General features: G+C 41.1%; 1 protein-coding gene across 1 annotated transcript in view; it reads left to right on the forward strand.

Annotated features, from left to right (window-relative positions):
* The window catches only part of LOC309831483 (uncharacterized protein), a gene marked incomplete at its 3' end in the record, with an annotated part of 142,077 nt that overhangs the window by 19,732 nt on the left and 106,751 nt on the right, over positions 1-15,594 (forward strand). The window contains 5 exon segments of the mRNA XM_082668701.1: positions 2,830-2,991; positions 9,460-9,572; positions 10,165-10,300; positions 10,557-10,760; positions 12,359-12,374. Of these exon segments, the coding sequence (XP_082524827.1) occupies positions 2,830-2,991; positions 9,460-9,572; positions 10,165-10,300; positions 10,557-10,760; positions 12,359-12,374 (631 nt within the window).

The following is a 15,594-nucleotide window of genomic DNA, read 5'->3' on the forward strand; positions in this document are numbered from 1 at the left end:
AATCAGCTATAAAGAAGGATCAAATTACTGAGACACTCAAGAACCTGGATGAATCTCCAGAGAACTGTGAGTGAAAAAAATCCCATAAATACTGTATGGATCCATTTATACAATACTCTTGAAATGACAAAATTATAGAAATAGAGAACAGATTCATGGATTCTATGGGTTAAGGAGAGACTGGAGGGGAAGGGAAGGGAGTGTAACTGTAAAAGGGCAACATGAAGGATCCTTGTGATGAATCTGTACTATATCTTGACTGTATCAATGTCAATATCCAGGTTGTGATACTGTACTATAGTTTTGCAAGATATTAACATTGGGGGAAACAGAGTGAGGGTTACATGGGATCCCTTTATATTATTTTTTTCCTTTTTTCCTTCTCTTTCCTTAAATTGTGGTAAAATACACAAAACATGAAATTTACCATTTTAACCATTTTTAAGTGTACAGTTCAGTGGTATTAAGTAATTCATATTGTTGTACAACCATCACCACCATCCCTCTCCAGAACTCTTTTCATCTGGCAAACTGTAACTCTTTACCCATTAAACAGTAACTCCTCATTCCTCTCTCCCCCTAGATCCTAGCAACCACCATTCTATTTTCTGTCTCTATGAGTTTGACTACTCTAGGTACCACATATTATGGAAGTATACAGTATTTGTCTTTTTGTGACCGGCTTATTTTACCCACCATAATGTCCTCAAGGTTCATCCATGTTGTAGGATATGTCAGAATTTCCTTCCTTTTTAATGCTGAATAATATTTCTTTGTATGTATCCACAACATTTTATCTATTCATTTGTTGTTGGACATTTGGGTTGCTTTCGCATCATGGCTGTTGTGAATAATGCTACTATGAACACGGATGTATAAATATCTCTTTGAGATCCTGCTTTCAGTTCTTTTGTATATGTACCCAGAAGTGGAATTTCTGGATTGTAAGATAATTCTGTTTTTAATTTATTTTGAGGAAGCTCCATAGTATTTTCCATAGTAGTTGCAGCATTTTACAATCCCACCAATAGTGCAAAAGGGTTCAACTTCTCTGTATTCTCATTAACAGTTGTTATTTTCTTTCTTTCTCTTTTTTTTACATTAGTCATCTTAATAGATATGAGGTGATGTTTCACTGTGGTTTTGCTTTTCATTTCTCTAATGATTAGTGATTTTGAGCCTTTTTCCATATGCTTGTTGGTCATTTGTATATCATATTTGGAGAACTGTCTTTTGAAATTCTTTGTCCATTTTTTAATTGGGTTATTTGATTTTTAAATTGTTGAGTTGTAGGAGTTCTTCATATATTCTGGATATTAACCCCTTATCAGATATATTATTTGCAAATATATTCTCCCATTCTGTAGGTTGCCTTTTCACTCTGTTAATTTTGTCCTTCAGAATTTTTTAAGTTTGATGTAGTCATGTTTGTTTATGTTTGATTTTTTTTTTTAAGATTTTTGTGTGTGTGTGATGTGGACGATTTTTAAAGTCTTTATTGAATTTGTTACAATATTGCTGCTGTTTTGGTTTTTTGGCCACGAGGCATGTGGGATCTTAGCTCCCTGACCAGGGATCGAACCTGCACCCCTGTATTGGAAGGCAAAGTCTTAACCACTGGACCACCAGGGAAGTCCCTGATTTTTTTTTTTTGACTGTTCTTTTTGTGTCATATCCAAGAAATCATTGCCAAGTTCAATATCATGAAAAATTTCCCCTGTTTTCTTCTAAGAGTTTTATAAAGTTTTAGGTCTTATGTTTAGATCTTTAATCCATTTTCAGTTAACTTTTGTATATGGTATAAGATAAGGATCCAACTTCATTATTTTGTATGTGGCTATCCAGTTTTTCCCCAGAACCAGACTGTCTCCTTCTCTTTTGAGTGGTCTTGGCACCCTTACTAAGATCATTTGATTATACACTCAAGGGTTTATTTCTAGGCTCGCTATTTTATTCCATTGGTCTATATGTCTAGTGTATGCCAGTACCACACCATTTTGATTAATGTAGCTTTGTAATATGTTTTGAAATCAGGAAGTGTGACTCCTCCAACTTTGTTCTTCTTTTTCAAAATTATTTTTGCTATTTGGGGTCCCTTGAGATTCCATATGCATTTTAGGATGAATTTTTCTACTTCAACAAAAATGCCACTGGGATTTTGATGGGGATTGGACTAAATTATCTTTGAGGTTCTTTGTGGTATTAAAATAATTGAAATATATTAATATGTGTATCGTTGAAGTAGAAGTTCAGCTCTGGGACTATTATTTGATTTTTTTACCTCTAGAGGAGGAAAAGGAACATTTATTCAGCACTTACTACATGCCAGGCATTATTGCAGCAATCCTAGGAGAGACCTCACTAGCGTTCTTGTTAGGTTGACTTGTCCTGCTTTGCATGAAAAGCCAGGATTCCAGCAGGAATATGAGCCCAGGTCTGTGTCCTTACAAAGCCTGTGCTTTTCTCACACTACCCAGCTGCCTCCTCCTCTATCTCCTCACAGCTTCCTAGGAGTAGACAAACCCAAAACTGATGAGTGTTTATCTTTTCACTGGTGCCACAACACGTGTGGGGGTGCACCTGCTGTTGTGTTGAGGGGGTTGTCCCAGAATTTTAAATGAGTTGCTGTGTACATATGAATAGGTACAGTGTTGAATGGAGGAACATGCCTAAGGGAATCATGATGTTTGAGTTTACTTTTATTTTTTAATTGAATAAAGTCCCACCTGGGACTTCTTTCTTATTCATGAGAACATGACCAGATTCTTGCTGAAAAGTAGGGAATAACCCTTCTCCCAACCATCCCTTCTCCTCTCTCTTCTACTCAAGATTTCCAACCCTGAGAGAGTAATGCAAGTGCTCCAAGATCATGCTGCAAAAACAGTCTCGCTGGCTTCGTCTCATCCGACATTTGTGGCTTCCCAGGGTTTGCATCAGGGCAACTATGACCAAATCTGGGAGACTATTTATAGCAACATCAACCTCTACCAGGTACAACAGGAAGAAATAACCAATACGCCTTTCTGTTCAACTCACCACCTGTGTGTAGACCTTAGAAATTTACTTTGGTAGTTTTTTTTAGAGATCCTCCCCTAAAAGCTGTATACCTAGCTGGGTTTGTTTTCATTATAAAAAGTATTAAATGATAATTTGAAAGAGGGATGTAAAGAGGTGTAATACAAGATGTTCTTGCTGCCGGGACTTATACTCAACCAGTAAATACCAATGCAAAGTTGCACAGTCTAGTGCTGAACACTAGATGAGTTGGACAGATGTTAAATATTGTATTTAGAGAGAAAGTGATCTTCACAGGGTTGGTTCTATTGGGGGAAGTCTCTTGAAGGAGGAGGAAATTGAGCTGGGCTTGAAGGAAGCATAGGGCTTAGGGAAGTGGTAGTAGAGAGGGAAGTGGGGAGCCTATTCCAGGAGGGAAGCATGAACAACAGTGCAGAGGAGATACGGTGTATGGAGTGTTCAAGCTCAGTTAGGTTGAGTGGAAGAGTCACGTGGAAATAGAGTGAAGAGAAGTTTTTTTGGGGGGTGGGGGGGCGGGTAGGGGCATCTTGTGAATGCCCAGAATTCCAGACTAAGGAAATTTGTGCTTAATCCTATAAGGGAAGTGATATATATACAAACCTGTATTTTAGGAAGATTAATGTGGTAGCAGGCTATTAGTTGGATTGAAAAAGGGAGAGATTGGAGGCAGGGCAGCCAGTTAGGTAGCTGCTACATAGGATAGGCATGGAGTTTGGCAATGAAAGGATGTTTCTACACAAAGCTAGTGGGTACTTATCCTTACAATGGAACTATAAGATTTTTGAAACTATAATTGGCTATTATTCGTTTGTTGCTCTAAGGGAAGAGTTTTGTTTCATTTGCTTATTGAAGATGGGAAGACCTGGTATGTTTATAGTCTGAGAGGAAGGAGCAGTGGAGAAGAGATGGAAGACATGAAAGGGTAAATCTGAGAAACAGGTGACCCTGGGGAAAGAAGAGGGTATGGGATGAAGAAACCAGGTGGAGGAGTAATTTTGAGAAAAGGAGAATGGCATCATTTCCCTTGAGGTGAATGAGGTACATAGAATTTTCAGGTGCAAAAGATAAGATGCTGGAGCTTGTGAATGGCCCCGGCTGTCTCAGAGAGAGAGGAGGAGGAGGTCTGAATTAGTGAGGTAGAAGGTATGAGTGGCACGTGAGGAGGGGTATCGCTGTGGGGGGAAGGCCACAGGACCACCAGCAAGAAAAGAATATGACGATGTAGCTCAGAGAGCCCAGTCGAAGTAAGAGGGCATGAATTTGTAGTGAGCCCATTCTGCCTAATAGTTCTATTACTTTCACCCCTAAAGATAATTGTAGAGTGACTAAAAATCACACATAAAGTCACAGGTATGGAGAATTTTAGTAAAATGCTAGAGAAAGAAGCACTGTCATGGTCCACCATCCCGGGGTGGGTATGGGGGAAAGTGAAGCCTGAAATGCATCTAGTGAGTTACAGACTGGCTGTAAGCAAACACATGCTGGAAGCATGCCTCTGTGTACACACATGCACGCACACACACACACACACACACACACCCCTTCTATACCTTTTTAATCTGTGTAGACAAAAATCTAGAGAATCTAATGAAAAATGAGTTGGCCACACAGACCAGGAGGAGATGCAGCATATCATAGCATGGCTTTCCCTGGCCCCTGAATTCCCTGACAGGGTATGCAGCTACCAGTGATACCCACTCCTCAGCTAATATCCTGCCAGAGTTGAGAAAACAGCCACATTTTTCCTAGTCCATTGCTGTTTCGCACTGAGGTATATGTCAGCATTCAAGAAGACCTTCTACTAACAAGGGGAAATTTAAAAACATCTGACTCTTCTGCTTCTTGAACCAAACTTGTGGGGGAGGACACAGGGAATAGGGAAGAAATGAGGAGAGTGAAGGCAGAGTGAGCCCAGGTAGCTCTGAACAAGACCTCTGCTCCTAGGATCCTGACAGTCAATGATGCTGATGAAATTACCTGGGAAGTTCTGGTATTAACATCTGAGAGCCATCACCACAAATCTGTTTTTTTCCTTGGCTATGAGAGTAGGGGGAACTAACCTCCTGGGGGCCGATAGTGGTAAAAGGAGGAGGGAGGAGGGAAGGAAGGAAAGAATACCACTTCCTCTGGCTAGTTACTGGCTAGTTGTTCTTGGAATTGACCAAAGGGAGAAAAATGTGAACACTGTATTTTCAAGCTGATTTATGGTAAATAGACCCTAAAGAGACTTAGAATATCTATAGTTCCTAGAGGTGGAGCATGGGGAGAAACATAACATACACACACACACAGATTACCCTACATATTAGTGTCATACAAGTTTTCCAGTTTCCCATTCATTCATTCAGTGATAATTGCATGGGTACTACCTTTTGTGCCATGAATTGTGCTGGGCTTAAGGAAAGAAACATGCAATAAACAAGTAACAAAGAAGTAAATCTACATCTCTAATGTGTGGGTGCCATGCAGAAAACCAAGAAGTAGAGGGCAGTGGGGTAGAGAGGAACATCCTCTGATAGAGAGGTCAGCCAAGATCTTTCAGAGTGGGGGGTATCTGAGCTGAAATTTGATGAACAAGGAGTCAGCCATGCACACAACCTGGAGAAGAGCTATCCAAGTAGGGAACAGAAAATAGCCCAGGGTTTAAGAAGGAAACCCTGAGGCAACAACCAATAGTTTTCTACCTTCCTTCACATTTTCCTGTGGGTGTTACTTTGTGACCTCCTCCAGTATTTCTGCTTTGGTCAAGCGCTTTATGCAGTATCAGAGCACCAATAGTAGTGTGTTGCCATTCTGAATGTTGAATACTAGTCAGATGAGATTAGGATTAAGGAAAAGGTGGCAACTGGGAGGAGTCACAGGAATGTGGATATGAATTTTAAAGCTCTGTTACTATTTTGCAAGCACATAGCAGTCAAGTATGAATTTTAGCACGTGTATGCTGGGCAGCATCCTGATTCTGAACACCAATACCCTATGAAAAATAACTTTCTTAAGGGCCTTCTGCATGAAGGAAGGCAAACCTCAGAGGACTGTTCATTTTGACAGCTCTGAGAGAATACAGACACTAAATGTAGTGCAACTTCAGAACAGTTTCTGAAAAATTCTTAGTAAATACTGTTGGCCAGTAACCTTTCTTCAGAGAGTTTTAAAATGTTTTGTATTTACTATTAGCATTGAAGGCTTTTCTTTAAACACAATTCTAATTCCACATACACTTAAAGATCTGGGTTTGGGAGATAAGAAAGGTCAGATTTTCATGTCCTTGTTAATTGACAACGATGTATAACTAGAAAGAGTTAATTCTGATCCAGATGGACTGCATTTTGGGATATTCTTTTGAAGAAAACTTAAGATAATTTAACTGTAGTCCTGATCAGAAGAAGGACCAGCTACCCCTGCGTAGATACTCCCAGACCTGTAATTCTATTACTGTGTCCAATTCCATTCTTCTCAAAAACACCTGATTATTAAAATGGCTATGTACAGACATTAAATACTGCTATCGACCATCATATTTCTAAAGCTACAGTTTACGTTGGTCGCTGTTCTTTAACTTTATGGAGTGGTGAAGTGGCAGAAAACACTGCATCCTTTGTCTCTTCTTCTGCTTCTTCTCACTGGCCACACGAAGGAGGGAAGAAGGGGACAGCCGTTTTCCCCATCTGTGTTCCTGCCCCCCTCCATCTCCAGCGATAATGCAATATAGTGAGTACGTGGCGTGCTCTCACAAAAGTGGTGTTGTGTGTGGTAGCTCCAATGTACAGGAAGTTTAGGGAAACATGAAACACCTTTTTCCTGGCTTTCGTCATTAAGTTCAATAGGACATTTTAAAAACAAACATTTTCTGATGACAATAGTGACATGTATTTATCACAGAAAATTCGGGAAATATAGAAAAGTTCAAGGGAGAATATAAAAATCACCCATTATTCTATCACCCAAATATAACAACAGTATTGTTAACATTTGGTATATATCCTTCTAGTCTTTTTACTTTGTGGGTATACACAAGTAAACCGTAGAGACATTTGGGCAGGTGGGAAATACATAATAGGCTTACTTTTCCCCTAATTATTCCCTCCACTCTACCTCCCACTCCACTGCCCCTGCCAATTTTCCGGGAGAAAATGAGATTGGCAATCAGTGGAAATCCCTGAACTGTCAAAAAACATGAACTCAGCCATTCTGGTTTCAAAGACCCAGCCACAAGGCAGTGTAAATGTCAAAGAATTAACCTACCCAGGAAGAGAGAATGAACACAGGTGGTATTGACATTCTGGTTTCTCATTAGCCCTCTGCTTAACTACGCTGTGTCCAGTTCTCTTAGGGGAATACACTCATGGACTTACGGCATTTCCTAAGCAGTTTGCTTCTGTGGGCTGTGGCTGGTTCGCTTTTCTGGGAGGATGCTGGGCTGTCTATCTTTACTCACCCTAGCCTGCTGTGCCCGCTTCCTTTCTTCCTGGCAATCTGCCGGTCCAACAGTATTTTTGTGGTTTGTTCAGTCATTCCTTCAAAGTTTCTTTCACTGTAACTTGACATCACTTCCTATTCCTTCCTGTGTAATTCTGGGTAATTTTAGAAGCAGCTGAAAAAGTCACAACCCCACAGAGAAAAGCTGTGACTCCTAGGCTTCCGTCTGGAGCCATATCAGGCAATGCTGAACACAAGAGCAATATAAGTCCCAGAGGTAAAAGGCTTTGGTAGAGCCCCTCTCACCCAATATTCTGGGTCAAATAGAAACTATCAAAATTCAACCCCCCTCATGGATTTCCTATGAATTTTTTTTTATTTTAAATAACAGAGAGATGATGATCCTGTGTTCCTATATTAAGGAACAGGAGTGCACCATGTCACCTCCTAGGGTCCTCTCCAGTCCTTGGGTTGTGGGATGTTTACACAGAAATACACTGATGTACATACTTACCTGGAACAGACAGGAGCTACCTCTGCCCACAGGCAGAATGGGAAGCCATTTAGAGATACCCAGTTAGACAACTTTCTCTTTCACTGTCTCTTCCCAATATCCCTGTCCAAAGTTTTCTTCCCCACTGCCTGTCATAAAAACTGGTAGTCTATCTTTAGAGTCCTGGGGACTTTATTAGTTAAGATTAGGTTTGTGTGTCGGTCGTAGTTAAAAACAAAATAACAGAGGATTAAAGGAGATGGAAATTTCTCTATTTTTCCCTCATATTAATATCCAGGGGTAGGAAGTACAGAGCTGATGTGATGACTGCTTCATGGAGTCCTCAGGGGCCCATGCTACTTCCATCCTGAAGTTCCAACAAATGTGGCCTCCATACCTGAGATCAACACTTGGTCTGAGATGGAGCTCCAGCTGTCACATTCATGTGCTAAGCAGCGGAACGGAAAATGGGAATGGGGAAGCTGCCACTTGAGGGTGATTCCCAGAAGCTGCCACATGGCATTTTTACTTTCATTCCATTGGCCAGAACTTAGTCACATAGCTACGCCTAGCTGCAAGAGAAGCTGGGAAAAGTCATCTTTATCTGGGTGGCCATGTGCCAAGCTACATATTCAAGTACTGTGGGAGAAGAGGAGAATGGATATTGGGGAACAGCCAACAGTTTCTACCATAAGGACTTGCTGGAATTCTGAGAACCACTGTTAGAATACAAGTAACCCAGCTAAGCCATTGACAATCAGTGTTTTCATGAGGATCAGTGCCACTATGAAAGAGCACATCTTATGAGAATGGGGTATATGCCCAGGTTCAGGCAGAGAGGGCAACTAAGAAAGAGGCTGCCCAGAGGGCAGGGGTAGGACCATAGGTCAATATCACCTTCCTCACAGTTTTCCTTAGGGCCCTGGGTGCATGACCTCATCGTTCTCGACATTAGGAAAGATGTCTATGGAAATAAGTGTAAACCACAGATTCTTGTAGATCCTACAGGGCTGACTGACTACTGCCATCCCTGGCCAGGAGAGAACTGGCATATACTGAACACCTATGAGGTACCAGTCACTGAGCTTTACCCACATTCTAACATTTAATTCTCACAGCAACTTATTTTTCAATTTCATGCTATTTTACAAACGTGAAAACAGGATCAAGACTTTAGATGATTAAATCATATAGCTAAAAAGTAGAGGAGTTTAATCCACTGATCTCTCTCAGCCTGGGACAAGACTAGATTAGAGAGGTTCGAGGTTCCAAACATCTACAAATATGTGTGTCCACTTTTCATAAGATGAATCATAGTAAAAACAGCGACCTCTAATTTATTGTAGAAATCCAGATTTTCATAGGTCAGGTTGAAATGGATCATAAGGCTGTTCTCCTTGTTCATCTAAATGTGCCTTGGATCATGAGATTTAATTTTGTGATGACCCAACTTTGATTTTGTTAATAATATTGTGAATGTTCATGTAATTCAACTAATGCTACTTTTTTGCTAGAATGAAAACATGAAGGAAGATGATCTTTCAGTGGAACGAGATGAAAATGACCCAGCACACATAAGTCTTAGCCAGTGTGCTAATGAGCCTGTCAAGCAGAAGAAAGAAACAGGGTCAAATTAAATCATTTATTGGTGACTCAAGGAAATGGAACAAACACTGTGGAGAAAATTGAGTGACTGATTAATATGTAGGTTACATATTAACTCAAAAATATTTGAAGCTGAAATAAAAGCAAGAGTGTTACAGCAGACCAGATAACTAATGTTTCACCCTAGGACTGAATTTTTTGTTTTTTGTTTTTTTTTTGCGGTATGCGGGCCTCTCACTGTTGTGGCCTCTCCCGTTGCGGAGCACAGGCTCCGGACGCGCAGGCTCAGCGGCCATGGCTCACGGGCCCAGCCGCTCCGCGGCATGTGGGATCTTCCCGGACCGGGACACGAACCCATGTCCCCTGCCTCGGCAGGCAGACTCTCAACCACTGCGCCACCAGGGAAGCCCTAGGACTGAATTTTTAATGAGAGTGATTGCTAAGAGAAATTTCTTTTTGAATTTATACATATAGAGCCATTATTTTCCTTCCAGGGCATTGTTAAAAAGTGGCTATTGTGAAGTTAAATAAAATGACTTCAGTATGGTATATGTGAATTTTTTGAACCACTTTGAGGAGAAAGGCATTTGTTCTGTTTTTCCTGCCTGCTAAAGGTACAGTTATGCAGTGGCCCTACAACTGCTGGGCTTGGATGATGGGACTGGGCCCATTGATAGAGATCCTGTCCTGATGAGGGGGACCTACTTGTCCTTTCTGTATCTGCGCCACCTGAGGATCAGGGAGCTGCAGGTATGCGGATGGCCCTGCATGTATCTGAATTGCTTGGTTGTCTGGAAAGGGGGCTTTCCTGCTACTCTGGTAGTAATGCATTTTTACACTTTGTTCTTTGTTCTGATTCTTCCATGAAACCAGGCCTTTTGTGGGGTGGTGTGTTCCTTTTCCAGCAGTAGGGTTGACCTGCCAACTTCTGGGGCCCCAGTGAGTTTCACTCTGTAGGGTGGGCCAGCAAAGGCAGGGTCATGACCCTGTTCTTTCTTTGTTTCAGCACATCTGCTTAGGAATTCTGAACTGTTTTAGATCTGTTGAGCGAACACTGATGATCAACACTTCAGGCCTTACCTTGGTTGCAGGGAGTCTGGTCCCCACCTCAGAAGATAGTTTCTGGGTAAATGTGGCAAAAGGAGGCGTGGGCACCTCGCAAGGCCTAAGCGCTCACCACTATGCCCATGGGACATCTGCCGAGCACAAGGTGAGGATTCTGCCACAATTTTTTCTTCCATGATTATCTCATCTCTCAAGCCACCTTCTTCTTAACACCTGGAATCAGTTAACATGATGAAGTAACAGGTGGGAGTTTCTAGGGAAATAGCTTTTCTGAAAAATGGTGTTGAAAAGGGAAATGACTTTTTAACCCACAATAAAAGGCAGTGTCCACTTGAGAGCAGGACATGGGCAGGGAACACTCAGCCCTGGAAACCACAATAGGAAGGAAGGAAGGCATTTCAGCTGCTGGTTTGTCCACTTGATAGTGAACAGAGCAAGAGGGGCCCTTTCTGTTATCCTGAGAACCACGTCCTTACAGAGAAACTCTTGTAAGACCCTCCTTGACATTGCTAGAGGTACTTTTTTTTTTGCCTCTTTCCTGTTCTCTAAACCCCAATTTAAAAAATAGGTTAAAAAACAAATGTAGAAAAAATTTGAAACAGGGAAAAATCTATCCCTCCCAAAACCTACTTGTCCCTTGGTGCTTTTACTATCTCTTGAATATGTTTTTCTATAGTCTAAAAGATTCATATTAAATCCCTTTCTTTGGGACTAAAGTTGAAAATGCATACATTTTCTTGAAATGTCGTAGACACTCTTGCAATATTTTCATCTCAATCTCTAGAAGGTTTATTCCTGAAGGTGGGGTTTAATATGGATTTTATCTTCTTAAAAGATACTAACTTGACAAATGTGAAAAATAAAATCTATTTAGCTGCTAAATAAGTCATATTTTAAGCTTGTATGACCCCTGACTTATGATTGTCATGTCTTATAAGGGTATGAAATCTTATTATCAAATATTGTTAATATGCAGTCTGCAGCAGTGCTGTCCAGTAGAAATATAACACAAACCACAGGTATAATTTTAAAATTTCTAGTAGCCACATTATAAAAAGTATAAAGAAACATGAAATTAATTTTAATAATGTAATCTATTTAACCCAATGTATCCAAAATATCATCATTCTAACATGTAATCAATATAAAGAAATCATTGATGAGATATATATTTTTTCATACTAAATCTTCAAAATCTAGTGTGTACCTTATATGTACAGCACATCTCAATTCAGACAAGCCACGTTTCAAGTGCTCCATAGCCACATGTGATTAGAGCCTACTGTATTGAACAGTTCAGCTCTAGATATTGGAAAACATTTCCTTATTTTTCCTACCTAGTCACCTCGAGTCCAACTTTCACTCAGTATCTGGGAGACTCCTCTTTTTGGTCTCCTTCCCTAACGATTCCCCCCCTCCCATCTCCTCACCATACACAGACTTCCCTTTTTACCCCTCTGCCCTCTTCCCTTGATCCTAGTTCATGGTTTGTCAAGTCCAGTTAGTATGTTCCACAGTGGAGCTGGAGAGGAGGGTTAAGACACTTTGGAAACAAACACACCCATAAAACAAACACATCTTTCTGTTGGTGATATCCAGCCTGTCTTATATCACAGCTGTAGATTAAAAAAAGATCTTTCTTACCACTGAGCCCATCTCCCAGTTTGTTTGTTCTGTGATGGGGTGGGGCGAAAATGAAGGAGGAGAGGGGAGACAAATCCTATCCTGTCCCATTAATTGTAGGAGGAGCTTCTCAAGGGTAATACAGTTTTTCTTCCCTATGCTCTCATAAATGATAGGAATAACATCACCCTTAAGAAGCTGCCAGCAGCTACTACTTCAGTGTGAGAAACTCAAGGAAGTAGCCTCTTTCAGGGTCTTTAATAGGACCATGTGGTTTACTGCACTCCATGTATGTGGCCATGTCAGCATTTAATCTAGAATGTCCAGAATAACTATGTGATTCTTTCCCATGTAGAAGATGGAAGGAACAGATGCTAATATGTTGGGTTGATCTCACCAGGCCAGGGCTGAGGCTACTGGGAGCAAGATCGCTGGGCTTACCAGCCAGGGCAGCTAACATCGAAGAAGCCCCTGAGATGGAGCCCTCTTCCCTGGGCCCAGTGTGTTTGATCCCATGAAGAAAGTCTGGGGCCATGTGTTTGCTCAGTGATAATACCAGAAAAGGAAAGCCCCTACAACCTGTCATGGACACTTTGCCATGTGCCTCCTTTAAGCATGTGGCAGGGTAGAAAGGGCCCCAGAATGAGAGGCAGCAGGCTTCTCCTGGCTGTTTGACCTTGAGCATGTCTCTTCAGACACATAGGCCTGACACCTCATAGTGTGTTCAGGATCTGCCTAGACTTGACATGCTGGTAGCAGAGACTGTTGTGAGCAAGTAGTGGGAGATGAGGCTGCAGAAAAAAGCGGACCATGAAAGGCTAGGCTCTCCTCAGGATGTGGGACTAATTCCAAGGTTGGTGAGGAACAGAATTTTAAATAAGAAAATGGCACTCCTCATTGTTTTATAAATTCCTCCAGATCTTTGCCCAAACATAATCACATTTATTCCCTTGCTTGAAGTCTTTATGAATTTTCTGTTTCTCACAAGATAAAGTTCAGGCTCCTTGGTGAAGTTTACAAGGCTGGGTGCAAGCTGGCCCCTGCCAACCTTTCAGACCTCATTTCCCCCCACTGTCCCTATACCTTCATTCTTACAGAGCTGGGCCTGGCCTTCCTCTGAATGGGCAGAGCTGTTCATGCCTCTGGGTCTTGTGCATAATGGCCCTTCTGTCCCTCACCTCCTCTTTCCTTGATAAAGGCCTGCTCTATTCAAGTCCATCCAAACATTACCTCTCTGAGAAGTCTTTCTTACATCTCTCTGCAGAGCTGAGTGCTTCTCCCTATGACTTGTCTACCTACATTACAGCACTTGGCTCATTCTAAAACTGTTGGCTTATCTACTCCCACAGGCTATGAGCCTGTCATTCATTCATCCTCCCATTCATTCACCCCACAAATGTTCTGACCAATAAATATACTAGGCACTAGGGATACAGCAGTAAACCAAACTGTCACAAATCCTTGCCATCATGGAACTATTTAATGGAAAAAGACATTAAATAAATAAGTAAGAAACATATATAGAATGCCTAATGGTTTGGCACCAAAGCTTCTCCAGACATCCTAGGCCCTTGCAGTTGGGAGGCGCCAGAGGGCTGTGAGCAGAAATGAGAGGTGTCACTTCCAGTCCAAAGCATGTAAGAGCCAATCCATGACGCTCCATCATGTCAAGCCACAAAACAGAAACATCCTGGATCCCTGGGTCACTGCTAGAAGAGAGAGGCCTAGAAAGCAACTCATCCTGCAGTGGGCTCTGCCTGAGTGATACATTAATTTTAAGTATTGGCTACTGAGCTTTGGGGTTGTTTATCACAGAATAACCTAGGCTTTGTGGACTGGTGAAGATGGTGGTAGAAGCTGTGGAGAAAAATTAAGAAGGAAAAGGGGATAGAGGGTTGGTGATGGGATATTGCCAGGTGTAAGTAGGGTGATCAGGGAAGGCCTTACTGAGAAGGTACTATCTGAGTAAAGACCTGAAGGAAATCAGGAAGCAAACCATGTGACTGACTGAGAGAAGAGTGCCAGGCAGAGGAGAGAGCCAATGCGAAGGCTCTGAGGCAGAACCGTGTCCAGCAGTGTTGCAGGAACAGCAAAGAGCTTAGTGCAGCTAGAGTGAATGAGGGGGAAATTGTTAGGAAATGAGGTTAGAGAGATTGGAAGAGTGGAACAGGTTATGCAGAGCCTTATGGATCACTTTGAGGACTTTGAGTGAGAAGGGAAGCCCTTGGAGAGTTTTGAGCCAGAGAGTGATGTGATTTAACTTACATTTTAACACTTGTGCTGCTGTATTGGGAATAGACTGAAGGGCTAAGCAGAGATTCGTTAGGAGGCTATTACATTGATCAAACTAGAGACAGTGCATCTGGGCAGACAGCAAGATGAGAAATGGTCAAGTTCTGGATATATTTTGAAGGTACAGCCGCTATGATTTCCAGGCAGTTAGGATGTAGAATATGAGAGAAAGAGAGAAGTCAGGGTTGATTCCAAAGTTTTGGCCTGAGTATCTGAAAGTTTGGTGTTGCCATCATCTAAGATGTGGTTGGAGCAGGTTTATTGGGAAGATCAGGATCTTGGTTAAGGGCATTGAAACTTTGCCATTCTTAATAGATGTTCAGGTGGCAAAAGGAAGTAGGGAGTTGTATATATATCTTCCACATAGTAGGTATCTAGTAAATGTTTGTTGAACAAATGAAATGTTCTGTTCGTAACAGAATGGTTGTGAGGTCACAGCCAGACAATATAAATGAAAGTGCTTTGCAAAGTATATCATGCTGTTCAAATGCAGAAAAAATAGCTATGATAAAATAGCTATGATAAAGTATCACTCTGCAGGTGAGGTGGAGACTAGAAGATATTTTTTATTTTCGTTTTAAAAGATTGTAGCCAAAGGATTGGGTCAGTCACCCAACAAAGTTTGATGAGTTCTTAGACTGGGTTATAGTAGTAGTAGTAGTAGTAGTACTATTTATTATTTGAAATTAATGAAAAGATGATTTAGAAAAAGCAGGCTAGCCAGAAAAGTATTGTCTACATTGCCAAAAGGCCTAAACTTTTTACTAACAAATGATGGCAGAAATCAATAGAGTGAAAAGAATTAATGATGGGCACCAATTTTCCTATAGGTACTATACTCAAATAGTTATTTTGGCATCAGTTAATTTTCAGGCTTAAAAACATATGAATCATCCCAAAGATCAGATTATACCTTAGTCAAACAGGTAATTATTGCCACCCTTTTCTTGCCACTCCTCCAAGAATAATATTGAAGGATCAACTCTCTACACCACAAAAACATTAGAAGGAAGGTCTTCCACATGGCTGTGGAAGAAATGAAAATAAAAAGGAAATATTATAGT

The sequence above is a fragment of the Grampus griseus genome (assembly GCF_964374135.1).
Source record: "Grampus griseus genome assembly, chromosome: 13".
In the NCBI taxonomy this organism is placed as follows: domain Eukaryota; kingdom Metazoa; phylum Chordata; class Mammalia; order Artiodactyla; family Delphinidae; genus Grampus; species Grampus griseus.